This window comes from Phascolarctos cinereus, unplaced genomic scaffold (assembly GCF_003287225.1).
Source record: "Phascolarctos cinereus isolate Bilbo 61053 unplaced genomic scaffold, phaCin_HiC Scaffold_726;HRSCAF=1367, whole genome shotgun sequence".
Taxonomy (NCBI): domain Eukaryota; kingdom Metazoa; phylum Chordata; class Mammalia; order Diprotodontia; family Phascolarctidae; genus Phascolarctos; species Phascolarctos cinereus.
This window is the reverse complement of record NW_027556098.1, coordinates 411,998,558-412,014,442: the sequence shown is the minus strand read 5'-3', so window position 1 is coordinate 412,014,442 and position 15,885 is coordinate 411,998,558. Positions and strand designations below refer to the sequence as shown.

General features: G+C 54.2%; 1 protein-coding gene across 6 annotated transcripts; it reads right to left on the bottom strand.

Annotated features, from left to right (window-relative positions):
• Positions 1 to 1,283: 1,283 nt before the first annotated feature.
• PPP1R13L (protein phosphatase 1 regulatory subunit 13 like) lies at positions 1,284 to 15,858 on the bottom strand. 6 transcript variants are annotated; one of them, XM_020980118.2, is made up of 14 exons: positions 15,567 to 15,858; positions 14,605 to 14,731; positions 9,703 to 9,784; positions 9,463 to 9,611; positions 7,294 to 7,804; positions 7,013 to 7,114; positions 6,825 to 6,922; positions 6,159 to 6,609; positions 5,145 to 5,635; positions 3,254 to 3,385; positions 3,017 to 3,150; positions 2,582 to 2,748; positions 2,052 to 2,251; positions 1,284 to 1,793 (listed from the first exon to the last, which is right to left on the bottom strand). In XM_020980118.2, exons 3-14 carry the CDS (start codon positions 9,758 to 9,760, stop codon positions 1,755 to 1,757), a joined length of 2,532 nt encoding a protein of 843 aa, XP_020835777.1. In that variant the 5' UTR covers positions 9,761 to 9,784; positions 14,605 to 14,731; positions 15,567 to 15,858; the 3' UTR covers positions 1,284 to 1,754. The 6 variants fall into 6 exon arrangements, with proteins under 6 accessions (XP_020835777.1, XP_020835776.1, XP_020835775.1 ...); XM_020980117.2 differs by lacking the exons at positions 14,605 to 14,731; positions 15,567 to 15,858 and adding exons at positions 10,876 to 11,097; positions 14,237 to 14,297; XM_020980116.2 differs by lacking the exon at positions 14,605 to 14,731.
• Between the last annotated feature and the right edge of the window lie 27 nt (positions 15,859 to 15,885).

The window sequence follows — 15,885 nt, the reverse complement described above, 5'->3', positions numbered from 1 at the left end:
CCTTCCTCAATTAGTACAGTGCAGGTACCTTCTCTGCAATTTGTAGTATCAATCAATCAATGAAATTGCATTTATTAAATACTTACTATGTGCCAAGTGCTAGGGATACAAATACAAAAAAAGCAAAGACAGTCCCTGCCCTCAAGATGCTTACATTCTAATGGAGAAGCCAACACCCAAAGAGGAGTGGTAGCCTGGGGGGGACGGGACACCTTGGCCCAGAAAGGCACGAGGATGGGAAATGGAGAGTAGATTGATACATTGCATCCATGAACAATGGCAGAGCTCATTTGATCCTTGTTCATGGTCCAGAACTGGAGGAAAGAGTGAGAAAAGATAAAAGGAAAAGGCAGTGAGGGTCCCCTGGGATGGAAGGAAGGCAAGAAAGGAATTTTTTTTTCCTTTGATGAGGGCAATTGGGGGTAAGTGACTTGCCCAGGGTCACGCAGCTAGTGAGTGTTATGTGTCTGAGGTTAGATTTGAACTCAGGTCCTCCTGACTCCAGGGTCAGTGTTCTATCCACTGTGCCACCTAGCTGCGAAGAAAGGCATTTCTGAGGAGGAGAAGGGCAGAGCAAGCCTGTGTCAGCTGGGACTTGAACCCAGGTCTTCCTGGCTCTGAGGCCAGCACAGTGCAAAGAACACTGGCTGTGGAGCTTGGGACTTCTGATCTCAGATGTGTGATTTGGGGCAAGCCACTTAATGTCTCCAGGTCTCAGTTTTCTCGTCTGTAAAAGGAGTTAGACCAGATGGCCTCTTCCCTCTCTAGTTCGGAACATTAGAACACAAACTTTTCAGGCTCAGAGTAACCTTAGCGCATAAAACGCCGGAATGAGGAGGGAAAGACTTCACAACCCAGCCAGCCAGCTTTGAGCCCCGGCTCTGCCCTGCTGGCCAGGGGGCGGACGTTCCTACATCTTGCTGCCTGTCTCTCTCACTGAACCGTGAGCTCCTCGGAGCTCACGGTGTTTGCAGGCACAGAGGAAGCCTGTACTAAATGCTGCTTGGCTGGATTCGAGGAAAGTCATCTCTGGGCTTCCCTTTCCCTGGTCCCAGGAGGAACCTGCCAGCCCTGGCTCCTTCTAGCTTTTCCTTTGCTACACACCTCCTCTGGCTCCTGAGAAATCCTTCACTATCCACTCCTAGCCCCCTTTCCTTTGGGCATTCTCGCTGCTGGGATGGATGGAAGAAGATCTGGGTGGGCCAGGAGGAGGGATTTCTGGAGGGAGATCATGGGAGATGGTCAGTAGTAACCAGGGCTGAAAGATAGCTGCACAAAGTACCTTTAATTAGAAAGTATTTTTATTTTTCCTATTTAATTACAAACAGAGACCAGACAAGACTTGAGGCACTTGGTTTGGGGGGAGAAGTGGGGAGGTTACTATGCCCCCAACCCCCAAGGCTGCTGGTGGGAAGGAGAGTAGAGGACAGCATGGGTCAGAGTTCATCTGAGGCTGGTGCTGTCTGCATTGGCTAAGGGAAACTTATATCTTCTGGGATCATGGGGGGCTGGCTGGGGTTGGTTCTTTTGGGGGGGGTAGAGCTGATTGATCTGGCTCAACCCTGTCCACTCCATTCTGGTGTTGGTGCTCTGGACATGTAGCTGGAGACTGAATTCAGGGCTCCCCTTCCCCTCCCAAACACAGGATCCACACTCATCCCCCCGTCCCCAGGGCCATCGGCAGGAGCGATGGGCAGAAATTCCCCCTAGTGCCTCATGTTGGCATTGGCTCCTCTGGCACCCGGTCCGGGATCCTACACCTTGCCACGCTGAGGTTTCACTCTGGGAAACAGCTAGGAAGACAAAGGTCATTGTGAGTCTGGGGTGGTGCCTCCTTATCCTACCTGCCAGATGGTAATACAGCTTCCCATTCTCTACCCCCACCTGCATAATGACCCCTCCAAGGGGCAGCTCCCCTTTTCTCCTCCCCAGTGTAATGGCACCCCCCCATTCCTCCACCCAACAATGACCCCCCCCCAGTGAAACCACTCATCCCCCCCCAATGTAATAGAACCGCTCATGCCCACTGACACCCCCAGTTGGGTGCTCACCCCAAAGTAGTTTCTGGGCACATATCCTTCCTGGCCCCGCAGGGCTGCCCACCACCAGTCAGTCTCCTCAGGGCCGTCCCGACGCAGGACAGTCACAGGTTCACCCTCACGGAAGGACAGCTCGTCCCCGAACTCGGCGCTGTAGTCCCACAGTGCGTAGACTGCCCCTCCATGCAAATGGCCCATGCTCTGCTCGGCCTCTGAGACACAAGACCACAGAGTCGGGCCTGGAAGGAACCTCAGTGATCTTCCCTACCACTTTACAGAGCAGGAAGCTGAGGCCCAGAGTCACAGAAATATTCAGTGTTGGGGCCAGGATTTGAACCTAGGTCTTCTGGCACCAAATGTAGCACGCTTCTCACTGCCCCAGGGTCTGCACATAACCTGACCTTAATAACTGCTTATTTACTGGCTGATGTCAGTCCACGCCGAGGACATGGGCTATCACACATGGGTGTTAGCGTGATCCCCAGGCCCTGTTCCACCACAACTGCCCCTGCCCCTCCCCCTGGTCATCTCCCACGCCTCACCTGCCAGGTAGGTGGCACAGTCTGCATAGCCCTCCCGGTAAGGATCACACTTCTCGATGGCCATGGCCCCGTCACTCAGGGTTGTGGCAAAGATGGCTGCTCCATGCTGCACCAGGGCCGTACAGATGGCTGTGTCATTGCAAGAGGCCGCACAGTGTAAGGGTGTCCTGGGGCAAGATAGAGAGGTTATGAGACTGAAAATCGCTTCCCCGGCACCCCTGAGCCCATCAGCTGAGGGCTGGCCACCATGTCGTCCTACACTGCCTCTTATATAAAACCCATCCCAATGGATTGGGGGCCAGGGTAAATACCCCTCAGTGCTCTGTGGTCCCCTAGGAGTGGTGAGGAAGAGAAGTTATGGGCAGATGACTGGGAGCGAAGTGAATGGAGCTGGGGTTTAGAGATCCCTTGGCCAACCCTCCTACCCTGTCTCACCAGCCATGGCTGTCCGGGGAGTTAACATTGGCACCAGTACCAATGAGGAAGTCCACAATGGCATAGTTAGCACCACAGATGGCATTGTGCAGGGCTGTGATGCCCTCCTCATTGGGCTGGCTGGGGTCATTTATCTGAAGGGTAAGGTGGGAGAGACAGAGTCCAGTCAGCCTTGAGGAGAAGATGAAGGGGACAGAGCAACCACTTTCTCCTCCCTTCCAGCGCCCTTCCTCTCACCTCCTTCACTGCCTGCTGCACCACATCTAGTTCTCCAGTGAGTGCCGCGTCCAGCAGTAATACCAGGGGGTTAAGGCGGGCCCGCCGGGCCTTGCGGGGTGACCCCCCCTTCCGAAGCACTGAGCGCATTTCCTAGGGTGGGAGAAGAAGGTTGCATCAAAAAGGAGCTGGTTGTCCCCTCTTCTCTGTCCTCTGGGACAAATCCCCTCCCCCACCCCCTTCAGAGAGTAGACAGGACAACGGACAGATACAGGATAGGCAGAGCCTCAACAAGAGGACAAAAAGTATTGGAGAAGGCCTACCTAGGGGTTAGGAGCAAGAGTGTAGTGGCCTAGAAATAGAGGCCTGGATTTTAACCCTAGTTCTGCCCCTTGACACATTCACTGTGTGATTTACCCCTCTCTGGGACAGAGTTTCCTCACCTGTAAAATGAGAGGGGAAAGACAACCAGGCCGTTTCTTAGGGCCCTGCTAGCTCTGAGAACCTAAGAACCTAAGGAGTCTATAGTTGTAAGGTTCAGTAGTGGTTGCAATATCCTCCAATTGTATAATGGTGCAAAGTTCTAGGATTCCAAGATTCTAGACTAGTCCTGAGAGCCTTAGATGATTTCAAGAATCCATGGCCGTAAAGAGCTAGGGTATCAACATTCTATGATGATTTTAAGATTCCATGACTCCTAGATTCAATGACGGTACTAAGATTACACACTATCAAGATGCTATGTTTCCAAAAGTCTCAGATGTGTCTAAGGTTCTATTATGGTTCCCAAAGTCTACCCTGATTCCAACATTTGAGGCTAATTCTAAGACAATGTAATTCTAAGATTCTATGAGGGTTCTAAAAGTCTACGTTGGCTTGAAGAATCTATGGTTCAGGATTATCTGGTTCTAGAAACTATGTTAGTTCTAAGATTTTATGTTCTACGTTCTAGACACCATGATAGTTCTGAGTCCATGACAGCTCTAACATTCACTGGTTCTAGATTCTAATGCTCTAGATGCTATAGTAGTGCTAAGATTCTATGATGATCCTAAGAATCTTTGATGGCTTTAAGGTTGTGTGATTAAAAATCTGTTCTCATTCTAACAAGTTACTGGTGTTGGGGGTCTATGGGTTCTAGGTTCTATGACAGTTCTGAGATTCTATCAAGATTCTGAGAGTGTCTCATGGCTCTGAGATTCTTCAGTTCTGGGAACTATGGTTTTATAGTTCTTATATTCTATGCTAACTCTAAGATCTGACGGTTCTAGAATCTATTGGATCTGGGGTCTGTGGTTCTAGATTCTGTGATGAGTCTAAAAAGCATCTTTGATGGCTCTACAATTTGATGGTTTTAGACTTTGTGTTAGTTCTAATATTCTGCTATTATTCTAAGAACATGTTAGCTTTCAGAATCTATGGTTTAAGATTCTGTGGTTCTAGACACTATGGTAATGCTAAGGTTCTAGGGTAGTTCTAAGAGTCTATGATGGCCTTACGATTCACTGGTTCTATATTCTGCTGTTTTGGTAGCACTAAGATTCAATGATGATTCTAAGCATCCTGAAGGCTCTAAGAGTCTATGGTTCTAGATTCTAGCATTCTTTAAAAATTCTATTATGGCTCTAAGAATCTACTGGATTTAGAATTCTGTGGTTCTAGATTCCATGGGAGTTCTAAAATCCTATCATGATTCTAAGTGTGTTTTGTGGTTCTAACAGCCTGGTTCTAGATGCTATGGAAGTCCTGTGGTTCTGTGGTTCTTGTATTCTGTGCTGGCTCTAAGATTCTGTGGTTTTTGGTTCCGTGACGGTTGTAAGACTATGGTTCAATTAGAAGGAGAGCCCCAAGAGCAGAGGATGGATCTGGGAGAAGGAGGAAAGAAGGGGGGCAGATAGCCTATATTACTCACTGTGCTCTGAGGTGGTGGGGGGTCAGGCAGGCTGGGGGCTAGGGCAGGAGCTGGAGGGGCTGGGGCAGGGGGTCCTGCCCTTGCATCAGAGCCCTCAGTAATGGGGGGAAGCTCAGGTTCAGGCCCACCAGGTCCAGTGCCACCATCACGGGGAGGGCTGCCACCACCACCACCACTGCCCCCATGCCGATGGAACAGGCGGTTGATGATTTGCTGGTACTGCTTCTTGTGTGTCGGGGGTAGGGCTGGGCCAGGGCTCTGCTCCATCGAGCCTCGGCGCTTCAGGGGCCGTGGTATTTCTGCCAGTACCCGGGCCACCTCCTCCAGCTCGGGCACCGTCTGGGCTTCTGGGGGTAGCGCCGGCTGTAGCCGCGTGGGGCTCAGGGGCCGAGGCACAGCGCCTTCCTCGGTCTCCACGACCTCCAGCGTTGGGGCCAGCAGCCCCTCCAGCTCTGGCTCTGGCTCCGGCTCTTCAGGGGGCTTGGGGGGACCTAGGAAGAGGGCAGAAGCCACCAAGCATGACATAGGGACTCCCTCCTCCAAGTCTCCCATTCCCCGGTTCATCCCCAGTTCGAATGTTCAACAATCCTGACTTGATAAAGGTAACATGCCATAGGCCTGTCATTCTACTAGTCTCTTCTGTCCTTCCTCCCCTGTCCCCTGTCCTAATGCTGAGACCAACCTGCCCTGAAATCTTGGAGTCTGTGCCCTAACCAGAGACCCCTCAGTACCCACCCCACCTCCTCTGCTCTGGAAGGCACCGCTGAATTTGAAGCTTGAGAAACGGGGACTACGGAGGACACAGAAAAGCTTCCTGATGATGATGAGGGTGACCCAAAGGGAGGGCGAAATGGGGCACATTTCATTTCCCATGAAACAGGGGGAGGAGGTAACTCTGGCTCAGACACTTGGCAGAGATGACGACCTCCTCCAGCCAGAGCTTTAAACCAGAGTACAAGGCCGGTTCAATGTCTTTCCCTCCCCACCCTCGGAGGAGCCCAATTCTGTACTCACCTTCGCCTCCTGTAGGTCGGGCAGGTGGTGCAAGCTGAGTGGCTGGAGGCTGGGCTGGGCTCTGTGGGGCTGGGACCGGGCTCTGAGGGGCTGGGACTGGGCTCTGAAGGGCTGGGCCTGGGGCTGGGACCTGGGGACTCAACTTGGGTAGGGGAGCCCGTGTGATAATGGGTGAGCCCGGAGGCCCTGCCTTGGCTGCCCCATACTCCCAGAAAGCATTCTGCAACTTGAATATCATGGAGAGGGGGATGGGGCGCTGGCGGGGGGTCCCCCGGGCCTGGGGGCTTGTTGGTGGCATGGCGATGCGACTAGCCGGCTGCCAGCTTCGAGGAAGGGTGCCAGGGACCCCTGGGCCCAAGGAGCGACGATACCCTGAAGCCTCTGTCCGCCGGTCACTGGCCAGTGGAGAGACTTTGTAATTCCGGGGCAGAGTGGAGCTGGTGAGGCCATCCTGGAAAGGGGGAGGGAGGCAGAGACAAGGTGATGATGTTCTGCTGCTCACTCTCAATTCTCCTCTCTGGGCCTCAGTTTCCTCATTTGTACAATGATGAGGGCTGAGCCTCAAGATCTCTGCAGACCCTTCTAGCTCCAGCATGCCTGGGACCTGTGTTCTTTATGTATAGGAAGCCTTGGCCTAGAAACCCTGCCACCCAGACGGCCCCTCACCTTGCCTGGACCGCCCAGGCCATCCAAACTGCTCTCCCGCCAGGGTAACAGCTGCAAGGATGGGGAGGATGGGCGAAGGCCCCCGAAAACATCCAGACCTGAGGGAGGAGGAATGGGGATTAGGAACCGAAGAGAGGGGGGAGCCACCACCTCTACCAGCCCCGCCCCCCCCCCCCCGGTCAGCTCACGATCATAGCTGGAAGGCTGGGACGATGACTTCTTCTCATAGGCCACATCCAAGTCTGACTCATTCCAGCTCTTAGGGGGACGCCGGCGGAGTGTCAGGTCATCTACAGGGGGGCAGGGAGAGTTTGATCCATGTCCCACAAGGTCATGTACCTTCTTCTGCAGGGATCCACCCCCCGTCTCCCACTTCTCTGGAGCCATAACCATTCCAAGGCACCTGCACCCACCTCCGCAGCCCCCTCCCAACTGTATATACCTCGATCTGCTTCTTCCACTCTCTTACCTTGTGCCCTAAGTGGCGCAAAGGCACTGCCCCCGGCACCTGGGGGTGGACTCCCAAAGACAGCAGAGCCCTCATAAGTGGCAGGAAGGCCCAAACGGGGCGAAGGTCCTCGGTGGTCAGGGAAGAAAGCCTGAGGGCCATCACCCCGGGGAGAGCCAGCCCGTCCACCCACTAGGAAGTCATATTGTGGGGGGGGACCTGTGGGGCGGAGGGAGCCAGAGCCAGGCCTAGGGGATGGGGCCCGGCCCAGTGAGCCAACCACAGCCTCATAGGTCATAGTTTTGGGTCGTGGGGAGGGGGCCCGTTCCAGCGATGAGTATGACTCAGAAGACAGGTAGAGAGGAGTTCGGGGAGAGGATGGACGCCCTTTGGGTGACAGGGGACTGTACGGGAGCAAGGCAGGGGAGTTCTCTGAGCGGGTATAGGCGGCATCCCCACCGTCTGCCACCTTCCGGGGTGAAGAGGTACGGCTAAAATGGTCAGGAGTGGGACTGGAACTGTATCTGGTCAGCTGGAGAGAAGGAAGGAGGAGAGATGCCCAGTTAGTGGGAGGGAGTATGAGGGGGCTCAGGGGGAAGGGACCCAGGGAAAGAGACCCAAGGGCTCAAGGAGAAGAGACCCAAGGAAAAAAAAAACTGAGTGGCTATGGGAAGGATATATTCTACAATATATTATTAAATGAATGTTTAGTGAAGATCCAGAAAAGGAAGCAGTGATCAAAAAGGCCTGCCTGGCTTCATCAAGCACAGGTCATGCCAGATGAAGCTTTTTTTAAATACAGGATTACTAGACTGGTAGATTGGGAGGTGGAGAGAAGAATACTATAAATATAAATGGACCTAGCATCTGACAGTCTCTCATGCCATTCCTGTGGAACAGACAGAGATGATAAGGGCTAGAATCACACCAAGCTGGGGTAGAGGGAGGAGCCAGTTCACTGGTCAGCCTCTGAAAGGAGTCATTGCCAACAACTCAGAAAGAAGGAGCTTTTCAGTGGAGTGCCCCAACTTGTTTCACATGTCATTGACTTGAAGAAGGGCAAAGATTACCATCTTTTGTCAAATTTACAGATGACAAAAAGTTGGAAGCCCTAGCTAATATGTCATATGGCAGAGTGGAGATGCAAAAACCTCTTGTCTGGCTCCAGCAACGGGCCAAATCTAATAAGGATCTGGATAAATGTAAACTCTGGACACTTGGGAAAAGAAAAATATGACAAGTACAAGATGAGGGAGGTGTGGTCAGCAAGTATCTTGAACTAGAACAATGGAGAAATGGATAAACAGGCAGAGAGAGGGAGTGAGCATTTATTAAGTGCTTACTAGTGCCAGATTTTAATGGACTTCAAGCTTAATAGAGGTCAGCTGTGTCCTGTGGCAACCTTCAAAGCTAAGACTACAGCAAGGGAGGTATATGATCTTTAAGGCTGGTGAGCTGATATTGCTGAACTCCGTCCTGACTGGTGGCACCAGACCTGGAGTCAGGAAGACCTGAGTTCAAATCCAGCCTCAGACACCTCCTAGCGGTGTGATCCTGGGCAGGTCACTTAGCCCTCTTTGCCTCCGTTTTCTCATCTGTAAAATGAGCTGGAGGAGGAAACTACAAACTACTCCAGTAGCTTTGCCAAGAAAACCCCAAATGGGCTCATGAAGAGCTGGACGTGACTGAAACAACTTGACAACAAAGTCCTGACTGGACCCCATCTAGAGTACTCCGTTCAGTTTGGGCTGTTGGATTTTATGAAGAACGGGGATAAACTGAAGGGTCCCACGGAGGACAACCAGTATATTGAAGGGTGACAAGATCATGGTACAGGCAACTGGAGATATTTAGCCTGGAAAAGAGAAGCTGCAGGGTGGGCTTGGGAGACAGAAGAGTTGTGTTCAAGTATTTGAGAAGCCCCAGCTGAGACCAATGGGGAGCCACTGCCAACAGGCCAATCTAGGCTTGAGCTCAGGGAAAACTTCCTCACACTGAGATCTGGCCCCAAGAACAATGGGCTGCCTGGGGAGTAGTGAGCTCCCTGTCTTTGGGGGTCTTTGGGCAGAGGCTGGAGGATGGGCAGAGCAGGGTTAGGTCTGGGTTAACTAAGCCGGCTCCCCAGATCCCTCCGTGAAATGAGGCGGGGGGGGGGGAGGGTCTCAGGGAGGAGGGGCCCAAGGAACTCACCCTGGTCGGAGCGCTGGCCTGCGGTGGAGGGGTGGAGGGGGCCGGCGAGTCCGACCACAGCGACTCCAGCTGCTTGGTCAACTCGTCCACCTTGGCCGCGGCAGTGTCCAACTCCATCTGTTTCAGGTCAATGTGCTTCATGGCCAAAGCTGTGGGGAGGGAGGTGAGGGAAGGAGTGAGGCTCCAGGGAGCCCCGCCCCCATCCGGAGCAGCCCCGCCCCCAGAGGGCCCCTCCCTCACATTGGAAGTTCAAGTCCAGAAGGTCCCGCGCAGCGCTCTCGAAGGCCTCGCTGTCCATGGTGCCCAGGCTGGGGAGGCGCGCCTGCGGGAAGGAGAAAGTCCGCTAAGCCTCGGCTGCCCCACCAGGAGGAGGGTCCTGAAGTGCTTGGAAGCAGGATCTCCAAGCGCACAGGGGCGAAGTCTTACAGCACGCTGAGGAGGCAAGATAATGATAGGGGACGTCCAAGTACATCATCCCCAGCATCACCCTGCGAGGTTCGCGTTATTATTAGCCTCATTTTATCGAGGAGGAAGTCGAGTCTCGGAGAGGCTCCGTGACTTGCCAGCCGTCCCACACCTGTGTTCCTTAGGGTCACAGACGTAGGGTCGGAAGGGGCCTCGGAGGCCACCTGACCCAACCTCTCATTTTGCAAAGGAACCCGAAGCCCAGGGAGGGTGAGTCGCCCAAGGCCACAAGGCTTGTGTCAGAGACAGCATTTGAACCCAGGCATCTCCTGACTGCTGGTCTAGCGCTCTTTCCGGTACACCCCAAATCTCTAGGCGTTGAGCTGGAGGTGAGGAGAGGGCGAGGAGGCTGGCTCCTTAAGAACTCACAGCTCGGACCTCAAGGAAGCCGGGCTCTGCAGAGCAGAAATCCGAGTCTGGTGGGCCAGCATTCTCAGCAGTAAGGTGGAATTCTAAGTGCTAAGAGGGAGGAACCTGGCGTGGTTCTCAAGAGTTAGGGAGTAAGACTCTGGAGGGCCTTCAGCGAGAATGTAGGATTTAGGGGTACTGAGATTAAGAGTGCAGGGAAGGGGCGGGCGACGGAGAGGTGTCCCGGAGAATGCTGGGCGAAGGCAAGGGCGCCACGGCTGGAAATTAGATTGCTGAGAGAAGGGAACCGGTTGGGCCAACACAACCCCTACGGCCAGCCGGCCCCGCCCTCCCTCCAGGGTGGGAGAAGGGCCGGGACAGGAGGTGTTTTCCTTCAGCCCCCGCAGCCGCCTCGGGGCGGAGCCACCACCCCAGCACCACAGGAACCCCGGCCGGGGCGGAGGGGGCCCCACCCCGAACGCGGGAGGGAGGGACGGGGCTCTAGGCATGCGGTCAACCTGTCCCGATCCAACTGGCAGACTGGTGTGAGCGTGAGAAAAGAGGCTGGGAGGTGTGGGGAAAGAGCCATCTTCCCCGTACTCGCCGTGTGTGACCGTGGGCAAGTCATCTTCTTCTCTGAGCCCGGACTTTCCTCTTCAGCTAAATGGGGCAGGGGAGTCCTCTGATCCCTTCTACCTTTGGCATTCTGCCATCTAGGTTCGAAGAATCGGAGCTCTTCCAGATTTGATTATAAGTTTTACAGATTCCAATTCCAAGATTCTAGGATTCTCATTTCAGCCCCAAGACTGTTTGAGGGGCAGCCTGTAAAGGGAGGAGGGAGAAGACAGCCCCGGAACTCTACCATCTGGCCGCAGCTGGCTTAGGAGACTCAGAAGTTGCCAGCTCCAGCTTCGCACCTTTTTCCAACAGTGTTTGGGGGCTAGGGAAGGGGAGAATAGCCCTCTCCTCCTACACACACACTTAAGTGTCCCGGCTAAGGGAGGAGGGAGGCACTGTGGCCTTGGAGGGGAATGGGATACAGCCAGCCTCCCACCCGCCCAGCCAGTGAGCTCAGGCCTCTGGTATGTATCAGGCCAGTCACAGCAAGTCCTCTTCCTCCCCCAGGGAAAAGCAGGTGAGTCGGGGGAGGCACCCAGCCAGGTCCTGTCCTCCCAGGATTGCACCCTAACACCTTCCCTGCCAGATCGGACACAACTCACTCCCTAACCGTACCCCCAGAGTCCCAGTGAGTGGTCTCCTTGCTCCAGATGACCAAGGGGGCACGGGGGTGCATCCAAGCTAACTCCCTTTCTATTGGAAGGGAGGGGCTCCATTTTGTGCTGTCCTTTGTAAGGCAGACAAACATCCTCCTTTCCCCACCCCAATCTACAAAGCCTTGGACCAGGGGGCAGGGAACCTCCATTTTAGCCCTGGCTCTACCCCAAACTCACTGTATGACCTTGAGAGACCCTTTCCCTCCATAAGTCTGAGTTCCTCCTTGGTAAAGGAGGTCTGACCTGGTGGTCTTGAAGGTCGTTCCAGTACTGACAGTCTGTTTTAAGTTGTCTCCTAGCTCTAAGATTTTATGTGTTACCATTCTGGATTCACAGCTCCTTCCAGCTGGAACATGTTCTCACATCCTATGTTTTGATCTCCCTTTCATTTGGGACACGATCTACCTTCCTGTGTTCAAAACTCCCAGCTGGGACATGTTCTAACTCCTTTCCAGCCAGGACATGTTCTAATATCTTGTATTCTAAAGTCTCTTCCAGCTGGGACATGTTCCCATATCTTGTGTTGTAAACTTCCTTCCAGCTGGGACACGGTCTAATATCCAGTGTTCTAAGCTTCCTTCCAGCTGGAGCATGTTCTAACATCCTGTGTTCTAATTCTCAACTGGGACATGTTCCAACACCCTTCCAACTAAGACATGTTCTATTATCTTGTGTTCTAAACTCCCTTCCTGCTGGGGCATGTTCTAACTCCTTTACAGCTAGGACATGTTCTAACACCCTAAGCTCTAAGCTTCCTTCCAGCTGAGACATGTTTTAATATCTCGTGTTCTAAGTTTCCTTCCAGCTGGGACATGTTCTAACATCCTATGTTCTAGGGTTCCTTCCATCTGGGACATGTTCTAAGCTCAAAGGTTCTTTCCAGCTTGAACACATTCTAACATCCTGTGACTTAAACTTCCTGATGGGATGTATTCTCACTCCTTTCCAGCTGGGACGTGTTCTAACATATGATGTTCTAAGCTCCCTTCCAGATGAGAAATATTCTAATATCCTATGTTCTAAGCTGCCTGCTAGCTTACTCTTATTCTAATGGCTCCCCAGTTCTAACATTCCATTTTTGGTGGTTCCTTCCAGTTCTGATATTTTGGCTTCTTTTTTTTAATGTCCTCTGGATTGGTCCTTTCCCTAGACCTCAGTTCTTTTACCCCCTCCCCCAGAAGGAAAGGCTGGGTAGAAAGGGGGTGGCTAGAACCAAGTTGCTCAGTGGCTCAGGGTAGGGGGAGAGCCACACAACCCAGTGGGGAGCCAGATGAACTATATTCAAATCAAACTGCTTTGGTCTCATGGGGTTGGGAGGGGACTAGGGAAAGGGGAAAGACTAGAAGAGATGGCCTTATTCTTGAAGAACCCTCAGTTTGAGAAACAGACACCATCTTGCCTCCCCTAGCCCCCATCTCTAGATCTGAGCTCACACCTACCCAGGCTGGGGGGTGGGGAGGAGAGAGATTAGAGCATGAGAAGGAAGACTCTGGGGTCATATCAGTTTTCTCCCAACCCAGCCAAGAGGCCCAAAGCTCCCCACTTGGCTTAGGTGCTCCAACTCCCATAATTCAGAAAAGTTTCCATTTAAAGGAAGCCAGTAACCCCAACTGGCTCCATCCTAGAGCCGCTACAGGGTCCACCACTGGTCCCCACTGGACTGCCACAAGCAGCAGAGGTGGGAGGCCCCAATCCTACATAGCTCAGCAAGCACAGAGCCTTCCAGAATGCTTCCAAAATTAGATTCTGACCTCTTCTCTTTTTCTCTGGTGCTGACTTAGAGGCTGGGGGTGGGGGGTGAGAGAGAGTTCTGAAATTCTGGGCATGTGAGGTGTGTCTCCAAGATCAGCTAAGCCTACGGGACCCCAGGACCTAGAACTGGCTACCCACCCCTCAGTACCCCATGTTCCTGCCTCCACGAAAGGTAATAGGAAGTATGTACTGGAAGCCAAGAGCCATGGGTCCTTGGGCAAATCCCATCCCCTCTGTGAGCCTCAGTTTCCCCCTCTGTAAAATAATAAGTTTGTATTATCCTATCTCTATCATTCCAGGTTCTGCAGGTCTGTGTCCCAGCCTGATAACCCCTATTTCTTTACTGTACAAACAACTTTTTTTTAAAAGCTCTTTATCCTCTTCTGGGTCTCAGTTTCCTAACCTGTAAAATGAGGCTTAGGGTTAGGCAACCTCCAAGCTTCCTTCCAGCCCTAAATCTCCTTATCCTTAGCTCTGCCATGCTCTGGTTTCTATGATTTTCCCCTCCCCTCGCCTCCCAATGGGGAAAAGGGCGGACTGGGGAAAAACTAAGAGCCTTCTCTGAGGCCGGGGTGGGGAAAGCCTAGCAGTCAGGGGCACCCGGAGCTCCCTCCTCTCCCTTCCCCCACCGGGGTTCTTCCCCCAAATCCTCCTTCTGGCAAGGCACGGTCATTTCGTACCCACAGGGGGCCCTTGGAAAGGTGGGGGAGGACGAGAGGGCTGACTTTATCAGGAGGGTCTGTCCTCCCCTTCCTGAACCCCCCAGCCCCCTCCCTCCCCAGGGCCCCGTGCAATCTGGGGAGTGATCTCATCCTTCCCCCCCCCCCCCACATCTCCACCAGGTGTCCCAGGCTACTTTCACCGCTCCCCTCCCCGCCCACCCCTCACTGGAGATCCCGCGGAGGGGTGCCAGGCGTCCGACCCGGCCGACTCACTGCGCCTTCAACCGGGGCTGCCTCTGAGACTCCCGGGCGGATCCGGGCAGGTCCCGGGGCTTCCTGGCGCCGGGGAACAGGTTTTACAGTACAGTGTGACACAGGTTGGAGGGAGAAGGAGGGAGAGAAGGCGGGCGGAGGAGGGGAGAAGTTTGAGGGGGCGGAGATGTGGAGGGGACCGCCGCGCAGCATCTTGGGACTTGTAGTCCCCTAGCGGGGTCCAGTCTCGCGCCCCCCCAAATTCTAAGCTTCCATCCCGGAGCCCACAGCACTTTCCCTACTTTTCCCTCTGCCCTCTGGAGTGATCGGAGTTAGAACCCCAAGGACCCAGGAGTCTTGGCTGAGGACGGGATCCTTGAATTCATTACCAGCTGGGCCGCCTCTCTGAGGAAGGGTCCCCGAAGCCCTGAATTAGACAGGGGCAGTGTCTGAATCTTCTACTGATTTGGCAAGGGACTTGAGAAGGAAGACTCCCTTGGGCTACGACTTCCGTGGCTAAAAAAGGAGGGGTTTTGGACTAGATCTCCAAGCACGAAACTTTGGGGAGTGGCCCAGAATTACTGGCATCGCCACGACTACAAAGGCCGGGATCCCCCGCGCTGGCGCCCTGGCTTGGGGTATCCTGGGGGTTGTAGTTGAGTTCGAGGTAAGCCGGCCCAGGAGCCCAGGAATTTTAGAACTCTCGGATATGGGAAAGGGGTGGGGAAGCCGCCCCGTCGGGGCCACCCGCTGGGGCATGCGGAGGAGGCACGGGTACGTTAGAAATATAGGTCCGGAGACGGGAGGTGGCCATCCCCCGGTCACACAGGGAGTCGGGGAAACCGGAGGCTGACGCACCGCCCAGGAATGCGGCCCCGTCGCCCGACCCGTCGATGTGTCCACCTCTCGAGGCCCGAGAAAGAAACCCCGTGGGCGAGAGAAGGTGGGGAGAAGGCAACGTTTCTTCCCTCTGTGGCCCATCCCGCCACTCCCCAAACCTGAGATCTTAACTCTCGGTCTGGGCCCCGCCCCCTCGGCTCCGCTCCCCCACCTCCAAGGGAACACCCCTCCTGGCCTTCCCGCCCCGCCTTTCCTGGGTCTCTCCGTTCACCCCAACTTCCCAACTCCTTCTCCGAGGCTGCTCTCCGTCCGCCCGCCCCTTCCCTGACCTGCAGCTTCTCTCGCTGACCCTAGAATCTACGTGCGAGCTGTAATGTCGCTTTGAGATGCACAAACCCAAGCCATGCCTAACCCCTATTTTACAGAGAAAAAAAAGGGCATCACGTAGTGGGTCCCACGCAGCCCAGGCATTCTATGCTGTGAATTCGAATCCCGCCTTCTAGACACTTACCGAGTCCCTTCCCCTCTCTGTGGGCCTCAGTTTCCAAGCCTGTAAGATGAGGAGTTGGCCGAGACGACTTCTAAGGCTCTAACTCCTGGGACCCTAGAACACGGTGTCCCCAATGCCCCCTGCCTGTGCCCCCAACCTGGCGTCCTGGGACCCCCAGCTGCCCTGGGCTGGGAACCCCGACGCCTGGGTTCCTTCCTGGAGTGGTCTGAAGCGCCTGGGATTCCAGACTGAGGGAATTCCGAGAAGTACGGACTGTGTTTCTCTCCCACTCCCCGCCCAGCCCAGAGCAGACCCCCAGAGCCGGGAACCCCAGCCGCGC